The sequence below is a fragment of the Venturia canescens genome, chromosome 3, assembly GCF_019457755.1.
Source record: "Venturia canescens isolate UGA chromosome 3, ASM1945775v1, whole genome shotgun sequence".
Taxonomy (NCBI): domain Eukaryota; kingdom Metazoa; phylum Arthropoda; class Insecta; order Hymenoptera; family Ichneumonidae; genus Venturia; species Venturia canescens.
This window is the reverse complement of record NC_057423.1, coordinates 2,347,998-2,363,614: the sequence shown is the minus strand read 5'-3', so window position 1 is coordinate 2,363,614 and position 15,617 is coordinate 2,347,998. Positions and strand designations below refer to the sequence as shown.

General features: G+C 41.4%; 3 protein-coding genes across 4 annotated transcripts in view; 1 reads left to right on the top strand and 2 right to left on the bottom strand.

Annotated features, from left to right (window-relative positions):
* The window catches only part of Flo2 (flotillin-2), a 121,352-nt gene that overhangs the window by 15,671 nt on the left and 90,064 nt on the right, over positions 1-15,617 (top strand). The gene's annotated exons all lie outside the window — the stretch shown is intronic.
* Positions 763-7,852, bottom strand: LOC122407859 (glucose dehydrogenase [FAD, quinone]-like). The gene is made up of 3 exons (XM_043414324.1): positions 7,428-7,852; positions 2,896-3,531; positions 763-2,218 (listed from the first exon to the last, which is right to left on the bottom strand). Exons 2-3 carry the CDS (start codon positions 3,518-3,520, stop codon positions 936-938), a joined length of 1,908 nt encoding a protein of 635 aa, XP_043270259.1. The 5' UTR covers positions 3,521-3,531; positions 7,428-7,852; the 3' UTR covers positions 763-935.
* On the bottom strand, positions 9,569-14,428 carry LOC122407855 (glucose dehydrogenase [FAD, quinone]-like). Its single transcript, XM_043414318.1, has 2 exons — positions 12,443-14,428; positions 9,569-11,569 (listed from the first exon to the last, which is right to left on the bottom strand). The coding sequence occupies exons 1-2, from the start codon at positions 14,285-14,287 to the stop codon at positions 11,417-11,419; spliced, it is 1,998 nt and encodes a 665-aa protein (XP_043270253.1). The 5' UTR covers positions 14,288-14,428; the 3' UTR covers positions 9,569-11,416.

Below are 15,617 nucleotides of genomic sequence, written 5' to 3'. Positions count from 1 at the left end.
CTAGTCTTTAATAAATGTTTAAATGAGGTAACTTCAGAATACCATGACACTGGAGTTTGCAACGTTGGAGTCCAACACTCTCCAATTTTGTTCCCTGCCGAATTCGCAACTCGTAGTTTTTCAACCTACACCAATGATTCGTGAAATAAAAAAATTGGTGAATAACAAATTTTTTTTCGTTCATTTAGTTGGACTCGAAAGTTGCAAACTTCAGCGTCGTCAAAATACCCCTCGATATTGTGGCCTTGTAATGTTTGACTCAATGAATATTTTATGTCTGTTTCGTGTTTCCAATCAATTGCATTATCTTTTGAATTGATGTGTTTTCATGATAATTGTATTTTTCAATGATAATGAACTTGTCAGAATCGTCACGTCTGGATGTGCGAAATCAGCATTTTCAAATAATTCTCCTCATTAATTCACGTTCACCATGGTTTTTCAACTGCTTGAACTATTTAACTTGGGGAGGTAAAGAAAAATCATTTTTACTCCCCCTTTCATATTCATCGATATCTCTTCGCATTTTTCTCAACCAACTTCCAACAATATCGATATTTTCATTTCGACGAATTATTTTGAGAATTTCCAGCTTAGACATTTTTTAAATCAGCATTACTCTTTTGCCGTTGTCGTTCGTTCGTGAAAGTCGCTGTCGCTTCGAGAACAAATTTTAGTTCAAGGCCAGTTTGGGAGGGTGACAAAAGTCTTCAGTTCGATGATCACTATCGCGAGGGTAAAAAAATATGTTCACTCATCGCGTACATACAAAAATTCGTTTAATGTTACATCTTAAATACATTTTGTACGTATTTTCAGCCTTAACAAGTATATTTTCAATGGTTTATACTTTCTTAACGTAATTTTTATGGTTGGAGGAGCACATCGAGTGCTTCGAGTATTGAGTTTATTGTAGAAAGCATTAAGGTGCGTTTTCACGACCAAGTTTCTTTGATCATATCAGCTGCTTTTTCGCCAATCATATAAATTCCAGCGTTTATATGACCGACCGGAATTTTGGGCATGATGGAAGCATCGACGACCCTGAGACGTTCGATCCCATGAACTTTCAATTGTGGATCGACAACGGCGTCCGGATCACTGGCCGGGCCCATTTTGGCAGTGCCGATAACGTGATTCATCGTAGCCGGTAGATGTCTGATGGCGCATCGCCAGTAGTCGTCGGAGCCGAAAGCGTATTTGGTGCATCCAGGAACTTTGGCTTTATGAATTTGACTGCCGTAAGCTTGGAAACGCTCGGTTTTGGAGATGTTGATGACCTGCTTGACGCCTTCGAGTAAAATTTCCACGTCGATTGGATGAGTGAAGAAGTTGCCCTCGATGATGGGAGCCTCGAAGGGGTCTTTCGATTTCAATTTTATGCGGCCGTGGCTTCGAGGGTTTTGTACGATTGGCCAGACGGTCCAAGCATCTCGGTTCTCCAGGGGTTTATAAACCTTTTTGTACGCCTCATCCGATACTCCGTAGCCTTTGTACACGCTGAGTCCGTTGTCCGCGGCGATGGAAGAACCGATGAATAATAATTCAAGATCAGGCCTCTCATCGAGTGCGTATTTAGTGCGCATGAACGCGATCGATTCGGGACCTCCGGGGAGTGTGATCGGTCCCTTCCGGTGAAGACCATAATCGATAAAATTCTTTGGATTTGTCACTACTCGCGATAGGACCAAAGTTACACTCGCATTTATTTTGAAAGTGATCCCGAGGAAGCCAAGATGTTCGTAGAGGTTGTAACCCACTTTGGCGTCCTTGATCACCTCGATTCCTAGTTCCTCGAGATGATCGCTCGGTCCCACTCCCGAAAGCATCAATAGTTTAGCCGAATCGATTGTTCCCGCCGATAAGATGACTTCTTTCCTCACGTACACCTTGTCCGTCCGACCCTTCTTTTTGTATTCAATACCGTAAGCTCGCTTCTTCTCGTCGATCAAAATTTTCGTCACTTGAGCCTGCGTTACAATGTCCAGGTTCGGTCTCTCCACTCGCAAGTAAGCTTTCGATGCGCTGCATCTCGTACCCCGATCCATGTTCACTTGCAAATACGAAAAGCCAATTTGCTCTGCTCCGTTGTAATCCACTACCTCGTAGCCCAGGTCTTTGCCAGCTTTCAGAAACTCTGTCGCTAATGGCGAGTGATATGGCACGTGTTCCACGCACAAGTGACCATTTTTTCCGTGGTAGCTCGAGTTATAATTGCCTGGAAATATTTCCTCGTTTCATTCATCCGGAATAATGAATACTATCATTATTTTTTACTCGGAGCCAATATCTGATAGGGGAGACTACAGCAAAACAGAGTGCTCAAAAATCATTCCATTTTTTTCGCTCCTTTAATTTTTTATGTTTTTTCAAAGTATCTTTAGCGAAATGACTCCTCAGTTTCATAATTCAACAAAATTACATGCCAATTTTACCCCCACCACCGTGAATCGTTTTATTCAGAGAAAGTATAGTCTCGGCGAGCCTCGGGTCAGCAGGCGACAGTGCTGTCAATGTATACTTGTCCCAGACTGTACCGAGTCCCTTGATTTTTCTCTCTTGTTCGTCATACTTTTGTACAACTCACTGGATTATGCAATAAACAAGATTGCAACGGTAGTTGAAAAAAAAATTTCACAGATTTCGGCTACGTTTCACCTCGGAACAAGTTTTTACGTTCTTTTGAAAATTGCAAAAAATGACAGACCATTTATTGGTTGGTTTAGGAGTAAGGTATAGACAAAGCGCAATATTTTCTTCAGTATTCCATTTCGCCCCGGTCTCCCCTACAGTTATTTGAGCATGTTACGAGTTTAACAAGATTTGAGAATATTACGAGAGCAAACTTCAATTTGGCGGAGCAAAAAAAAATTAACGAAAGAAATATAAAGGTACCTGGGACCCTGAATCTTTCGCTCTTCCTATAGTAGGGCAACACATCCTCGTAGGACCAGCCTTCGTTACCATCTTCCGCCCACTCATCGTAGTCCAATTTATTTCCGCGATTATGAATCATGTAATTGATGCTGCTCGTGCCACCCAGTGATTTGCCTCTCGGCCAAGTACAACGACGGTCTTTCATCCCCAGGCAGGCTTTTTTCTGCGGTTGAACTCTGTAGCCCCAGTTGTAAGGGGTCTGCTGCAAAGTGCTCACCGTCACGGGTATTTGAACTATTAGATTTTCGGGTATTCCAGCCTCGATCAAGAGAATTCTCCATTTGGAATTTTCCGAGAGTCGGTTCGCCACCGACGAGCCTCCGGAGCCTGAGCCAACGACTATGAAATCATATTTACTGTGGACCGGCCATGGCACTGTCCTTATGTCGTTCCCTACCAGACCGTAACTCTTGATCTCGTCCAGTAGCGTATCGTCGATACTGAAACCGCTTTTAGGGCTGTCGAAAAGCTTGCTCGGCCTCTCCAAATCACTTTTCGCACTCTCGAACAACGTGGGGAAACTCGATGCTGTCGATATCGATAGTATCAACGTTGATATCGCCAATTTTATAGCGCAGGACATGGTTCCTCGTGCTGAAACAGTTGAACGAACGTTAATATTCAAAAGGTTGTTGTGGGGTCGGGCAGAAACGACGTGACTGAGATGACATTTTTTGTGAACGTTTATTATCCATTTACTAATCAACTTTTGTCAAATTTCAAAACGATCCACAGTACAGTTATTTTAAAAAAAAATCGCAAAGTTGGTGTGCTCGTCACATTCTGTTTATGGGAATGTTCCAAACATTTTTCAGCATATTATAATATATTCCTGCCGAGAAAACGATGCCACACAGTTGAAAAAACAGGTATGGTTATATAGAATATCGAAGTAACTTTTGGTGCCTTGAAAATAATCATTTACAGTACCGATTCAGAGTTATTACTGATTATTATAATCACGAATTTTTCCAAAAATTAAGCACACTAAATTTGAGGCTTCGGAATCATGGCAACAGCGCAGACGGTACAAGCGCTCTCTGCTTTAGCGAACAAACGCTTCGATTTTAAAGAAACAAATACTTCGATTTTGAGGTTAGAAATGGGGCGCGTATACGACAGCTGTGCGAGACTGCTGCCAACCCAAGCGCATTATCATGGATCATTATTTACCTTGTTGCCGGTTCGTCTTGCAATAATTGATCTCTAACAAATTATCGAAAATAACGTCATGAACAAATAGAAATAATTCCTGTAACCATAACTTTGTCAAAAATGCATATTATTTTAAATTGATGTGGATTTTCTGTTCGAAAAATGACACGAAATACGACGATAATTTGACGACAAACAGTTGGTAACAGTTCATCAGTTCCGTGCATAAGTATCCCCCTCACGCTTCATCATCCCCGACAGCTAGATCCCGCAACAAGCTTATCCAAATGGTAAAAAGCGTTTTTCATCTTTTATGCTTGTTTTTCAACTCAGCTTCACCAGTCGAAGCAGCTTCGTAATCCACTAATTTATTTATTTTTCAAAGAATCTACGTTTTATTACTTTTCAACGTTTCTACTGTGATTGCTCAACGAGTATTCGATCATCTCAGTCATCAGTTTTAATATACAAACTTCTAAAGTTCTCTTCCTCGTTTTTCCCATTCATCGATATTGCAAAACAATATGATTGACAGGTCTTTATTAAGAATCATGCCAACAGCAACGACTTCGTTATGTTTTCGAATAATGTTTGTTATGAAATTGCATTTCCGATTGGTACAAATAAAATCAGTACAAATACATCATTTGTCAATACACGTTCGGTAATTTTTGTTCGGCTGAACGAGAGAAGATAAAAGTGAACTGGAAACAGTTTTTTACCCAAAAGTTATGACCTGTAACTTTCAAAAGTTAGGCCAGTTTACAGTTTGACAATGTTGCATACACTTTAAAGAAGAGTTGGAGAAAAAAAGACGAAAAACTGGCGAAAGCTCAGTCGAAAACACGGACGGTGACGATCCTAGTCTCAAAAAACTGCACGGGAAACAGATTATTATTAATATTATTTCAGCAGCTCTCCTAATAAATCTGAAAAAATTGACGTTATTCAGCAAGCCTTGCTCATGTTGCCCAAAAAATTTCATATTTTTAGCATCATTATTAACGGAGATATCACTGAATTTGTCTTGACTTTCACAAGGTTACATGCTATTTGGCCCAAATTGTTATTGATTTTTCTCAGCAACGACGCTCCTAAACTGTCTGAAAATTTAACTGATTTTTTTTTACACTTCATTTTGAATTTCGCGTCGATCCTCTTGAAAATGTAATTGCAAAATATTCGAGTCGACTTGATAATTGCTATGATATTTTTACCCGTAATGATGACGAATCTTGTTATTAATATTGTGAAAACATTGGTTTACCAACGCGCGACAGAGTCGAAATGGGTAAACAATCGTATGAAAAATGTGTACGATTTTTTATTGTGCCAAGTGAAACCGTGTGATTATTTTACATTTGTTTTCCTTCCTCATACGTTTTTCTTCAATACCGATTTGATTCGTTATCACCGAGCAATATAAACTGAATAATATTGAACAAGAAATGTGTTGTTCCAACGTTTCCCCGTGTCTTGAGTTCCGTCCCATTCATTGTAATTTCACGATCGTTATGCGCGGAAAGAGCGAGTTGAACGGAAGTCAGAAAACGCATGCATCCCAATCGACGAGGCCGTTGTTCCCTCGATTTTATTCTCGAATTTAGTGCTCGTCAAAAGCACCGATTCACATTTATACGAATCGTCCTATGCGAAGTGAACGTATCTCGTAACTGTTACTCGGGTTTCATAAACCTCATAAAAATTCAATCACAAGGACTTTCTCTTTCGAGTCTCGATAACGAGGAAACAGTGTTCGTTTTATGGCTGATGTTGCATTTCGGAAAAATACATGTCGGGGCGTTCCGCGGAATTATCTTCATCGTCACTTCGATTTACGAGCCATGAGCTTTCATTATTTCATTGATCTTTGCTCCACGTCTTTTCTCCTTAATTCCTCGACCAGTCATAATTGTTCTTGTAAAGCAATGATTAAACTGAGACATTTCATTCCCGACTGTGTCGCACCCGGATTTTCACTCGTCGACGACGGGGCACGTGGCCCAATATTTCGCAGGCAAAAAACTATATTCGGCCGAGCCTGACGTTTGTCACTCCAATTTTCATCTCGTTTCTTCGCTACTTCCAATCGTTCGTTACTTTTATCCACAAACCCGAGTACCGACCTCGCGTATCTCCGAATCGCTGCGTGACTCGATGAGAGAACACGTTGAATCCCGATTTTTTTCATCGGCCGAACCAACGAACACCGAATACCGTTGCGAAGAGAGTCGTTAAAGTATCACGAAAACAAGGCAAAAAAGGTATTGAAGAAAAAAGAAACCGGAGGCTGGTCACGCCCGCTTTACTTTTAATACTCGGCGTTGAGCCGGTGCTTGGATCTTTCGATTTATGCGCTAAGAGAATAAATTACTAGAACCAATAAAATGTAATTTTGAAGCGAAAAAATCATTTATTTAATTATTCGCCAAAACATATTAGATTGGTTCCCTCATATAATTTACTTGGTTCATTTATTTCAGTCAATTTCATAAATTTTTGTTTCAATAACAGTAGTTGCTTTAATCTAACAATTTTTTTGATCAATTATATGTAATATGTAGTTTGAACACATTTATGATTCAAAACATGCATGTTTTTGAAGCACTTATTCTTTTTATGAACCATGATTTTAACTATATTGTATTGTTTATGCATTTTAACTATATTATGTTATCAATTGCAAAATTATTTTTCACTGCCCGTGATGGTCATCACAGTTTATGGTACATCTCTGAAACCATTTTAATCGAAGAAAAATTCCAACCCGCATGAGGATTCGATACCGATCTACCTACCTACCTACCTACATCTTTCTAAGTACGCACGCTGTCCACTAGACTACCACGACATTGTTAGATATAAACTTAATAAAAAGGAATTTTATAAGTTACGAAAAGTATTATTCCGATTATTTATTTGTAACAATTAGATTAACAGTTAACAATTAGATTAATTATTTTAATAAAAATATTTTTAGAAAGAAAATAATGATGAATTCATTGCAAGAAACAAATTTTTTCCGAAAAAAGCAATTTCGTATTGAAGTCGTTTTGTAGATTCAAATAATATAATGTTTTTGATGCGATAAATGTAATTAATCCAAGCAAAAAAAATTTAATCAAATCTATCATGCATCTAATTGATACTATTAAATAAGAGTTTAATATAATGATATAATAGTCCATGAAAATATGTTTTCAAATCACCAGCAATTCGCTTGGTTCAACAAATAAATAATCGAAATAATACTTTGATTTAATAAGTAAATACGTGTTCTCAAATTCAATAATTTTTTCTCTCAGTGTGCGATAAAATGGAAATAAAATGAATACCTCGTACGTCGAACTCCTCGATACTCCAATTTGCTCTCACTCTCCTCGAGATCGTTCAAAAAATAGACTTACTTTTAGAGTTCCATTTGACTTAATTTCGAGTAATTTCGCCTCTGACAAATGGCTTTAACGTTAAGAGCAGACTCTACGAGGCGTTTGAACCGCTCTCGGTTTTATTCCGGTGCTAAAATCCCAACTATACTTTGTGTGGAACTTGAATGGGCCAACGCGTCTCTCGATCCACCGGAGAAATGCACTTTCTCGAGATTTTGCTCGCGTAATATCGGCGACGTACGGACACACTGTTAAAAAAAGGCGGGGGTCTCCTCTGTGCGGAGTCCCTCCTTTTTTCCTTACGAAGAGTACACTTTCCTCCAACTTTTACAAAGCGGTCTTAAGCTCTTGAGGAAGCTAAAAAAAGAAATTTCTAACGGGCATCTCGTTGGCTCGACGCTGCGTATTTTCGATCCTGGAGCTGCTCGATCATGCAGAAAAATATTGGAAGTTTCTCAAAAGCGCGTGGACGGACTTAGACAACAAATTGAATTTTCATTGAATTCGAGACTCGCTGGAATCGAAATTTTGGCGAGTGGGATGTGCAGACGAAGTCCAATATTTATCTATTTTTTCTCAAGAACTTTGGCATCGTCGGAGCACGAGATTTTTTTTTACCTAAATCCCCGATTCGTTGAATATTTCGCCACCCAAATTGAGCAATTTTTCCTCAAAGCCGAAGCTGAATCCAACGTTTTGAATATTTGTGTCGCGTCGTCAGTTAATTTTTTGTTGACCTGACGTTGTTTGTCCCACATTATTTATTAATCTTGACGCACCCCCGTATAGAAGCATGGCTGTGAATTTTATTTTTAGAAAATATTTGCATCAACTGTATACTTTCAGAGCCGTTCGATCCTCGTACAGGCAGCATCTTTTTATTGTTGGAACTTAATGTTTTTCCTTGTAACATGATTCAGTGTTGGTCGCATCGTTGCTCAAACCTGTTTGTGTGTAAATTCGCGTCGATTGTCACGATGGGAAACAAAAGTTGATCTGATTCGCGCCACAAGTTGGAACGAATTTTTTCATTCTTCCACTACCATCCTCAGGCAGAACACTGTCAACATCGTTTTTTCATCCACTCGTACGTGCGCTTTCCATTCCTCACGTTTCGTTTATGTCGAAGTTTCAATCACAATTACGATCATCACGAGTTTATATTTATTTCTTTTATTTACAATAAAATCGATAAAAATCATTTCGTTACGATAAAAGTATGATTTTTTCCGTGAAATGATTCTTCAATCAATCCGATATATAATCAAGAGTCACGGTCGCCGCTCGACGCTGAGGATAAAAAATTTTTATATTCTTGAATATGACGGTGGCTTTTTAGACTTTCCTGTTCATATTTTTTGCAACATTTTATTTACATACTCGGAATTTCGTTAATAAATTAGAAGCAATTGCGGTCTGCAGATATTTAAACAACGAATTGTACCCAGCAAAGTGTTCGCGCGGTTGCCGCAGCGTGCAAAATTTTCATGCCACGAGAGCTCGGAAAAGCTCGGCCGTTGTTGTCTAACGATAGGCGCATAGAACTTGGCAGATCGAATCCGGAGCGCGCGGCCCGAGCGGGTCAAAAACTTTGCGTCCGGCTACAATTTTTCAAGATTTCAAGATACAGTTTTTCTTTTGAGAGTTTTCAAGCTTTCGTTTATTTGAGCAAAAACATCGGAACTGCGGCTTCAGATTTACATTTGTCTTCGACTTCTGCTGGACAAGAGCATCGTCCAGTAATGTTTCGCTCAACTGCACCCGTAATGCCCACTCGTGTCGCGTGGAATTAACGATGCTTAATTGCACGTGGAGAGCAACAACTCGATTTTTTTACGACGCTGAAGTTTGCGACGTTGGAGTCCAACGAAAATAACATTTGTAACTCAGCCATTTTTTATTTCTCCAAGTATCGGTGCAGGTTGAAAAACTACGAATTGCAAATTCGGCAGGGAACAAAATCGGAGATACTGGAATTATCGGAGGCTTTTTTTACATCATTTCGTTGGACTCCAACTTTGGAAGCTTCAGGGTCATTCACTTCGAATGGAAGCTAGTGGTTGGTAACGAGTATATTAAGATAAGCCTTTTCATCATAAACTTGGATTTATTTACCTTCTAAAAGCTTACAATTATTTATTTTGATTATCACCATTATTAATGCTATCTAACCAACAATTATTTACATTCGTGAGTCGAAGTTTGCCGTTTATGAATGAGCGTGCAAGCCGCAGACTCACCGATTTCCGACGAAACGTTCAACAATAAATAGTGCAATGATCGAACCCTCGAAACTTTCGTCGTTGAGCGCATGAACGGGGCCGACGAGAATTACCGGTATTCCGAGACGGTTCCACGTCGTCTTTCGTACGATTAAAAAAAAAATTTCATGCATTATATCCTCGCGTTCCCGAGCCGTTTTCATATAAAACGTCGCGCCAGTAATTTCGTGTTTGGGCTAACCTTCCATTCGCTTTTTTTGTTTCAGGTAAGTTGGGTTTTCCCGTCCCGGTTTTTTTCCGAAACTCATAAACGCCGGAATCGTCGAACGCGATGACAGAACGGAATATTTTTCTGACGAAGCCAGTCGCTCGCTCACGAATTTCCTCTTCGCATCGCCGTTTCGGTATCACGACTTTTCATTCGTGGACTCAATAACCGTCGTCCAGGGATCCGTGAGCCATGTACTAATCACGAGTCGTAGCGGTTCGACGCAGAGTATTCAAACGAAACGGACGCGCCAGCCCTGCCCCCCACTCTTATATACTCCAATATATACAATGCTTTTTCGACGTTTCGTGAACTTGATGAAAACGAAAAGTAAGCTCCGGCAACTACGATTTCCATCCTGTCATTGCCCAATTTTTTCCGTCTTCGTCGAGCTCAGCTCATAGTTTCATATCATGGGTTACGCTCTGATGTGACAGTGCGCGGATGGTGACGATGATGATGCTTACGATGATGATGCTGATGATGATGATAGCCGTGTGCGTGTGATGATGGCAAGTGTTTCATGCAGGGTTGTCCTGCCACGGATATTTTGTCCACGAATAAAATAGCCCGGATGACGCTGAAGTTTTTGCGACGTTGGAGCCCGACGAAATGATCTGTAAAAAAACTCTCCAGCGATTCCAATAATTCTCCAATTTTGCGCCGAATTTGCGATTCGTAGTTTTGTCAATCTACACCAATGATTTCGTGAGATAAAAATCTGTGCATCGCAAATGTTTTTTTTTCGTTAAATTCGTTACACTTCAACGTTGCAAATTTCAGCGACGTGTACCCCGGAACCGTGGATTTAGCACGTAATCGGTAGTCTCATGAGATCCATAAATGATGTCATTGAGTCATCCTCGAGATTCAAATTGTTCGTTCGGAGCTGCAATCAGGATAATTGCTCGGTTGTTATTTTAATTGAGTCTGCTTATTTGCACATTCTTTGAAACGGATGGGTCGTTCGATAAATTCGTCGTAGTAATGCAGGACGTACTTTCCTTGCCACGTTTCCAACCTTGCGGAGACATCGTGCGTGCGTGAGATTTATTTACAATTAATAACGAGCAATCGTCGCCGTTTGGACGGTTTTAGGGAAACGATTAGGTTTGGTTTAGACGGAGAATCAACTGTTGACAAATCGAAGAAAAGGGACGAATTCTTGGAGGCACAAAAAGATTTCAAAATTTTTGACTTCCCCCGAAAAATTCGAGTCCCAAGTCGCTGCCAAATAACCAATTTTTTTACAAATTGGAGTTTGGTAACGACTCGCGTTTAGTGTCTTTTAGTCGATAATTTCTTCGCGAAATTTGTACGAAGCCTAAAAGAGTCGAACTCACAAAAGAAAGAAAATGAATAGTTCATCAACTCGAGCGGAGGAGCAATGGAAAGTGCTCGAGATTGGATAATTAGAGCCGAAGAATTTCTAAATTAAAGCAATTCTACAGCAAGCGATCGATCGGATAACCCCAATCTTGTTTAACCATATCGGCCAACTTTTCAGCGATCATAAGCGTCGGAGTGTTGGTATGTCCAGTCGGAATTTCTGGCATAATCGAGGCATCCGCGACTCTCAGTCCTCGAATTCCAATAACCTGAATAAACATAAAATCGAATATAGGGATGGTAAAGCAGAACCCAGTAGCACCAAAGTATGGGCGTGGACGAGCATCCGTTCGGGGAAAGTACTTTGACATTGAGTTTAAGGGGGTCACCCCGTGTGGCAGCCGGATTTTAGAGATTTTTTCGCGATTTTTTTGCAGCGAGGAATAGAAACATGGACTTTTGAAATTCGAAGGGTTTATTCATTGGTATTTAAACTCTATGATAGAATTTTTTAACTCCATCTCGGATAGATTCGGTGTAAAATTGCTCCGTGGGAAGCCACATACTTCTCCATGGTCTCCACGATTCCGGGTTTATCTGAGATTCAAAATCCAAAGAGCTTTTTGTAGTGTAAAACAGTGGCTATCGCCTGAACTAAAGTCATACAAAAATATTGAAAATTGAAGGATTTTCGCGCTTCGAAACCCAAAATTTCACTTTTCGAAGATCTTTCAAAGCCCGAAAATACTTCAATTTTTAATATTTCTGTATGATTTTAGTTCAGACGACAGCCACTGCTTTGCAAATCAAAACGATCTTTGGTTCGTTGATCTCGGATAAACCAATCCCCCGGAATCGTGGAGACCTTGGAGAAACCTTTGTGGGTTCCTGTGGATTCGGTGGTTTTACACCGAATCTACGCGAGATATCAAAGTTGAAAAATTCTATTATAGAGTCGAAATACCACTAAACAAAGCCTTCAAATTTCAAAAGCCAATGTTTTTATTCCTCGTCGCTAAGAAATCGGGAAAAAACTCGAAAAAATTGGAGCGCCATACACGGGGTGACCTCGTTAACTGAGCGGGGATGAGAAGAAAAAGAAGCGAATCGGAAAGATGGAATAAAAAGAAGGATCGTCTGACCTGGAGTCTCGGATTGACCACGGCATCTGGATCACCTTCAGCCCCCATTTTGCAGGTCCCCGAGTAATGATAAATGTTCATGGTCAGGCTGCGAACGGTGCATTCCCAGTAATCATCGGAGTCGTATTTGAAGGTTTCACATCCGCTCATCGGTGTGTCGTGGAATCGTGTGCCGAACCTTTGCATCGACTTGGTTTTACCAAGCTGAATCGCGAGCCTGGCACCTTTGATGAGTAGCCTGACGTCCTCCGGGTCGCTCATGTAATTGGGTATGATTCTGGGGTGCGTGCGGACGTCGGCATCGCGGAGAAGAATTTTGCCGCGACTTCGAGGTCTGAGTAGCATAGGATAAACGGTCCACGAGTACTGGCTATCGATGTCGGAAAAAGTTTGCTTCCAGAAGTCATCGTCGAGGTTCAAATTTTTGCGGAATATAGGGGTCGTCCCGACCGAGGTGCTGACGAAGAGGAATTCGATGTTGGGATAGTCCTCGGGGTCTGACGGGTCGTCGACGTTGACGAAAGCGATTCCCTCGGCGGCACCGGGTACCGCGATGGGCCCTTTCCGATTGATGAGGAAGTCTTGCATGTACGGCATTCCAAAATTGGTTAGATCGTTGATGGAGAGGCTGACCGGTTGATTGAGCAAGAACACCAGGCCCCCGTGGGCTATGTGGTCCTGAAGGTTCTCTCCGACCGCGGAGTCCTTAATGACCTTGATTCCGAAGCTCCGCAAGTGTTGGGCAGGTCCGATTCCAGAGAGCATCAATATTTGGGGTGATCCGATGGCTCCGGCACTCAGAATGACTTCTTTCTTCGCCCAGACTCTGACGAGCTTGTTCCCCTTAAAAAACTCGACGCCGACGGCCCGCTTGTCTTTCTCATCGATGATGATCTTGGTGACGAGGCTTCTCTTGGAAACGAAGAGGTTCGGACGGCGTCGGATCGGTCGCAGATAAGCTTGGTTGCTGCTCATCCTCATGCCGTTCTTAATGTTGGTCTGGAGAAAGGAAAATCCGGTCTGTTGCTCCCCGTTGTAGTCGACTTCGTCCCAACCAAGTTCTTTGCCCGCTTGGACGAAAGCCTTGACAATTGGAGACTGAAACGGCGGGTATCCAACGTGCATCGGTCCCCGAACGTTGTGATATTTAGTATCGTTTTGATACTCTGGAATTCCCAGTGATTCGAGCTTTTTGAAGTACGGCAAAACCTCCTCCCACGACCATCCATAATTTCCTAGCTGGGACCACCGGTCGTAATCCTTTTTGTTGCCCCTCGTCGCGATCATGTAATTAAGCACGCTGCTGCCTCCCATCACCTTGCCCCGAGGCCACTTGCACTGGTGATTTTGCATCCCGAGACAATACGCGTTCGATGGCTCTGTTTTGTATTGCCAATTAATGTCACTGTTGAACTGCAAGAAGCTAGCCAGCGCCGGTACGTCCATGAGGAAGCTCTCGTCGCTACCAGCTTCGACGAGGAGGACCGAAACTTGGCTAATCTCACTGAGCCTCGAAGCGATAACTGCTCCGGCAGTTCCAGCACCAATTACGATGAAATCATAACTAGAACCGGAAACTATGTTTGCACTTGTGTCAGGCACTTCTTGGGCGGTTAGGCCTTGGATCAAAAAGTTTATTCCGCCGGTTATGATACCCGCAGCGTTCTTCGGAACATCGGTCAAGCTGTATTGTCTACCGTAAAGATCGCGGTACGTATCGCGTTGACCGAATGGCCAGATCTCTTGGCACTCGACCGTCGTTGTAAACGTTCCGAAAAACACGAACAGATAAAGAAGGAGGACGAATTCGAAGGAACACCAACCAATTGAACCGACTGACTTCATCGTCAAATTCTTTTGGAGACGTAACACGATCGGACTGTTTTACTACGAGGGTTGCCTCGATTAAACCTCGGCACATCGTATTTATACTCTCGCGTCTCTTTCTCCCTCTGTGCAGCGCTCTCTATCACTCTTTCGATGCGTTTTATATGGAGGTGACTTCATTAGCTACGTGACGAGTCGCGATTCCCTGCAGATGTCACATCGAATCTTCCCCACGCCGGTTTTCGTCGTAGCCGCACTTCTGTTTTTGTATTTACTCGGGGGGCTTGGGATATTAGACAATCGACGAAAGAGAGGGAAAAAAGACAGGATAGTAGGACGAAAAAGAGACAGCAGAGGGAGAGATTACCGGTTGGCTTTGAGCACGAGACGTCGACGTCATTATACATGCGATTTACGTACGCTGGCTATGTATTAAATCAGGTTCTACCTTGATTCCCATCCCCACCTCGATTTCGTTCGCTCCCCATTGTTGGAGCTTCGCTGTGACGCGATTAAATCGTGCCGAGAAATCCTGATTTCGTTCGCATCAACGAAACTTCGATTAGCTTTTCTTATCGCGATTGGAAAATTGTCGTGTCTTCGACTATCGAGATTTTAATTCACTCGCGAGATTTTTATTTCGTTGCTGTCCATCACGTATTCGAGAGCCCAAAATATTTTTAGTACATTGTCCACGTGCCGTTCAACACGGTTGCTTCTTCATACTCGTCATTGCGCTGAGAAAAAAAGTCATTGGAACAACGAAATGTGGCATTACGAGATGTCAACGAAACTTATGATCTGCACAAGGTTAAATATGATTAAACCAACAAGAGTCTTAGATCATACTGCAGATTCATTATCTCTGAAAACATTGCACTTAAGGTAGATCATGTCCGAAGAATCGTATTTTATATGTGTCTAAATCGGGTCGATTTTTTACTCCCTAATTAAAGATATAGTCACTCTAAATTAATGTCAGAGTTATTAGTTCGAAATTGTAGATACATTTTTTCAACTCATCTTTTGGCGAATGAAATTACAAGCCTTTGATTAATCGGGGTTCCATCACTACTGATTGAACCCCAAATTTCATTCGTTCCTAGCGAAAATACTATAGTTTTTTTTTGTAAAAAATTGCATTAGAGCGCTCGAAGGGGAATGGATCAAGAAAAAAGTATAAATAAAAAGACTGAAGGCTGTGATAGGAATGGCCCAAGCCAAGAGGAAGCAAAATGCTGAAATAAGCAAATGTGAGGTTATACGAGTGCTCGTTACCAATTTCGTTCAATCTTTAACGTAATCTTTATTATTAGTAAGACAATCGTACGACGCTGAAGTTTGCAAC

Coding starts and splice junctions, on each gene's coding strand:
- LOC122407855 (XM_043414318.1), bottom strand. CDS start 14,287: ATGAAGTCAGTCGGTTCAATTGGTTGGTGTTCCTTCGAATTCGTCCTC. Junction 11,570..12,442: donor TGGTCAATCCGAGACTCCAG/GTCAGACGATCC, acceptor ATGTTTATTCAG/GTTATTGGAATTCGAGGACT.
- LOC122407859 (XM_043414324.1), bottom strand. CDS start 3,520: ATGTCCTGCGCTATAAAATTGGCGATATCAACGTTGATACTATCGATA. Junction 2,219..2,895: donor CGAAAGATTCAGGGTCCCAG/GTACCTTTATAT, acceptor AAATATTTCCAG/GCAATTATAACTCGAGCTAC.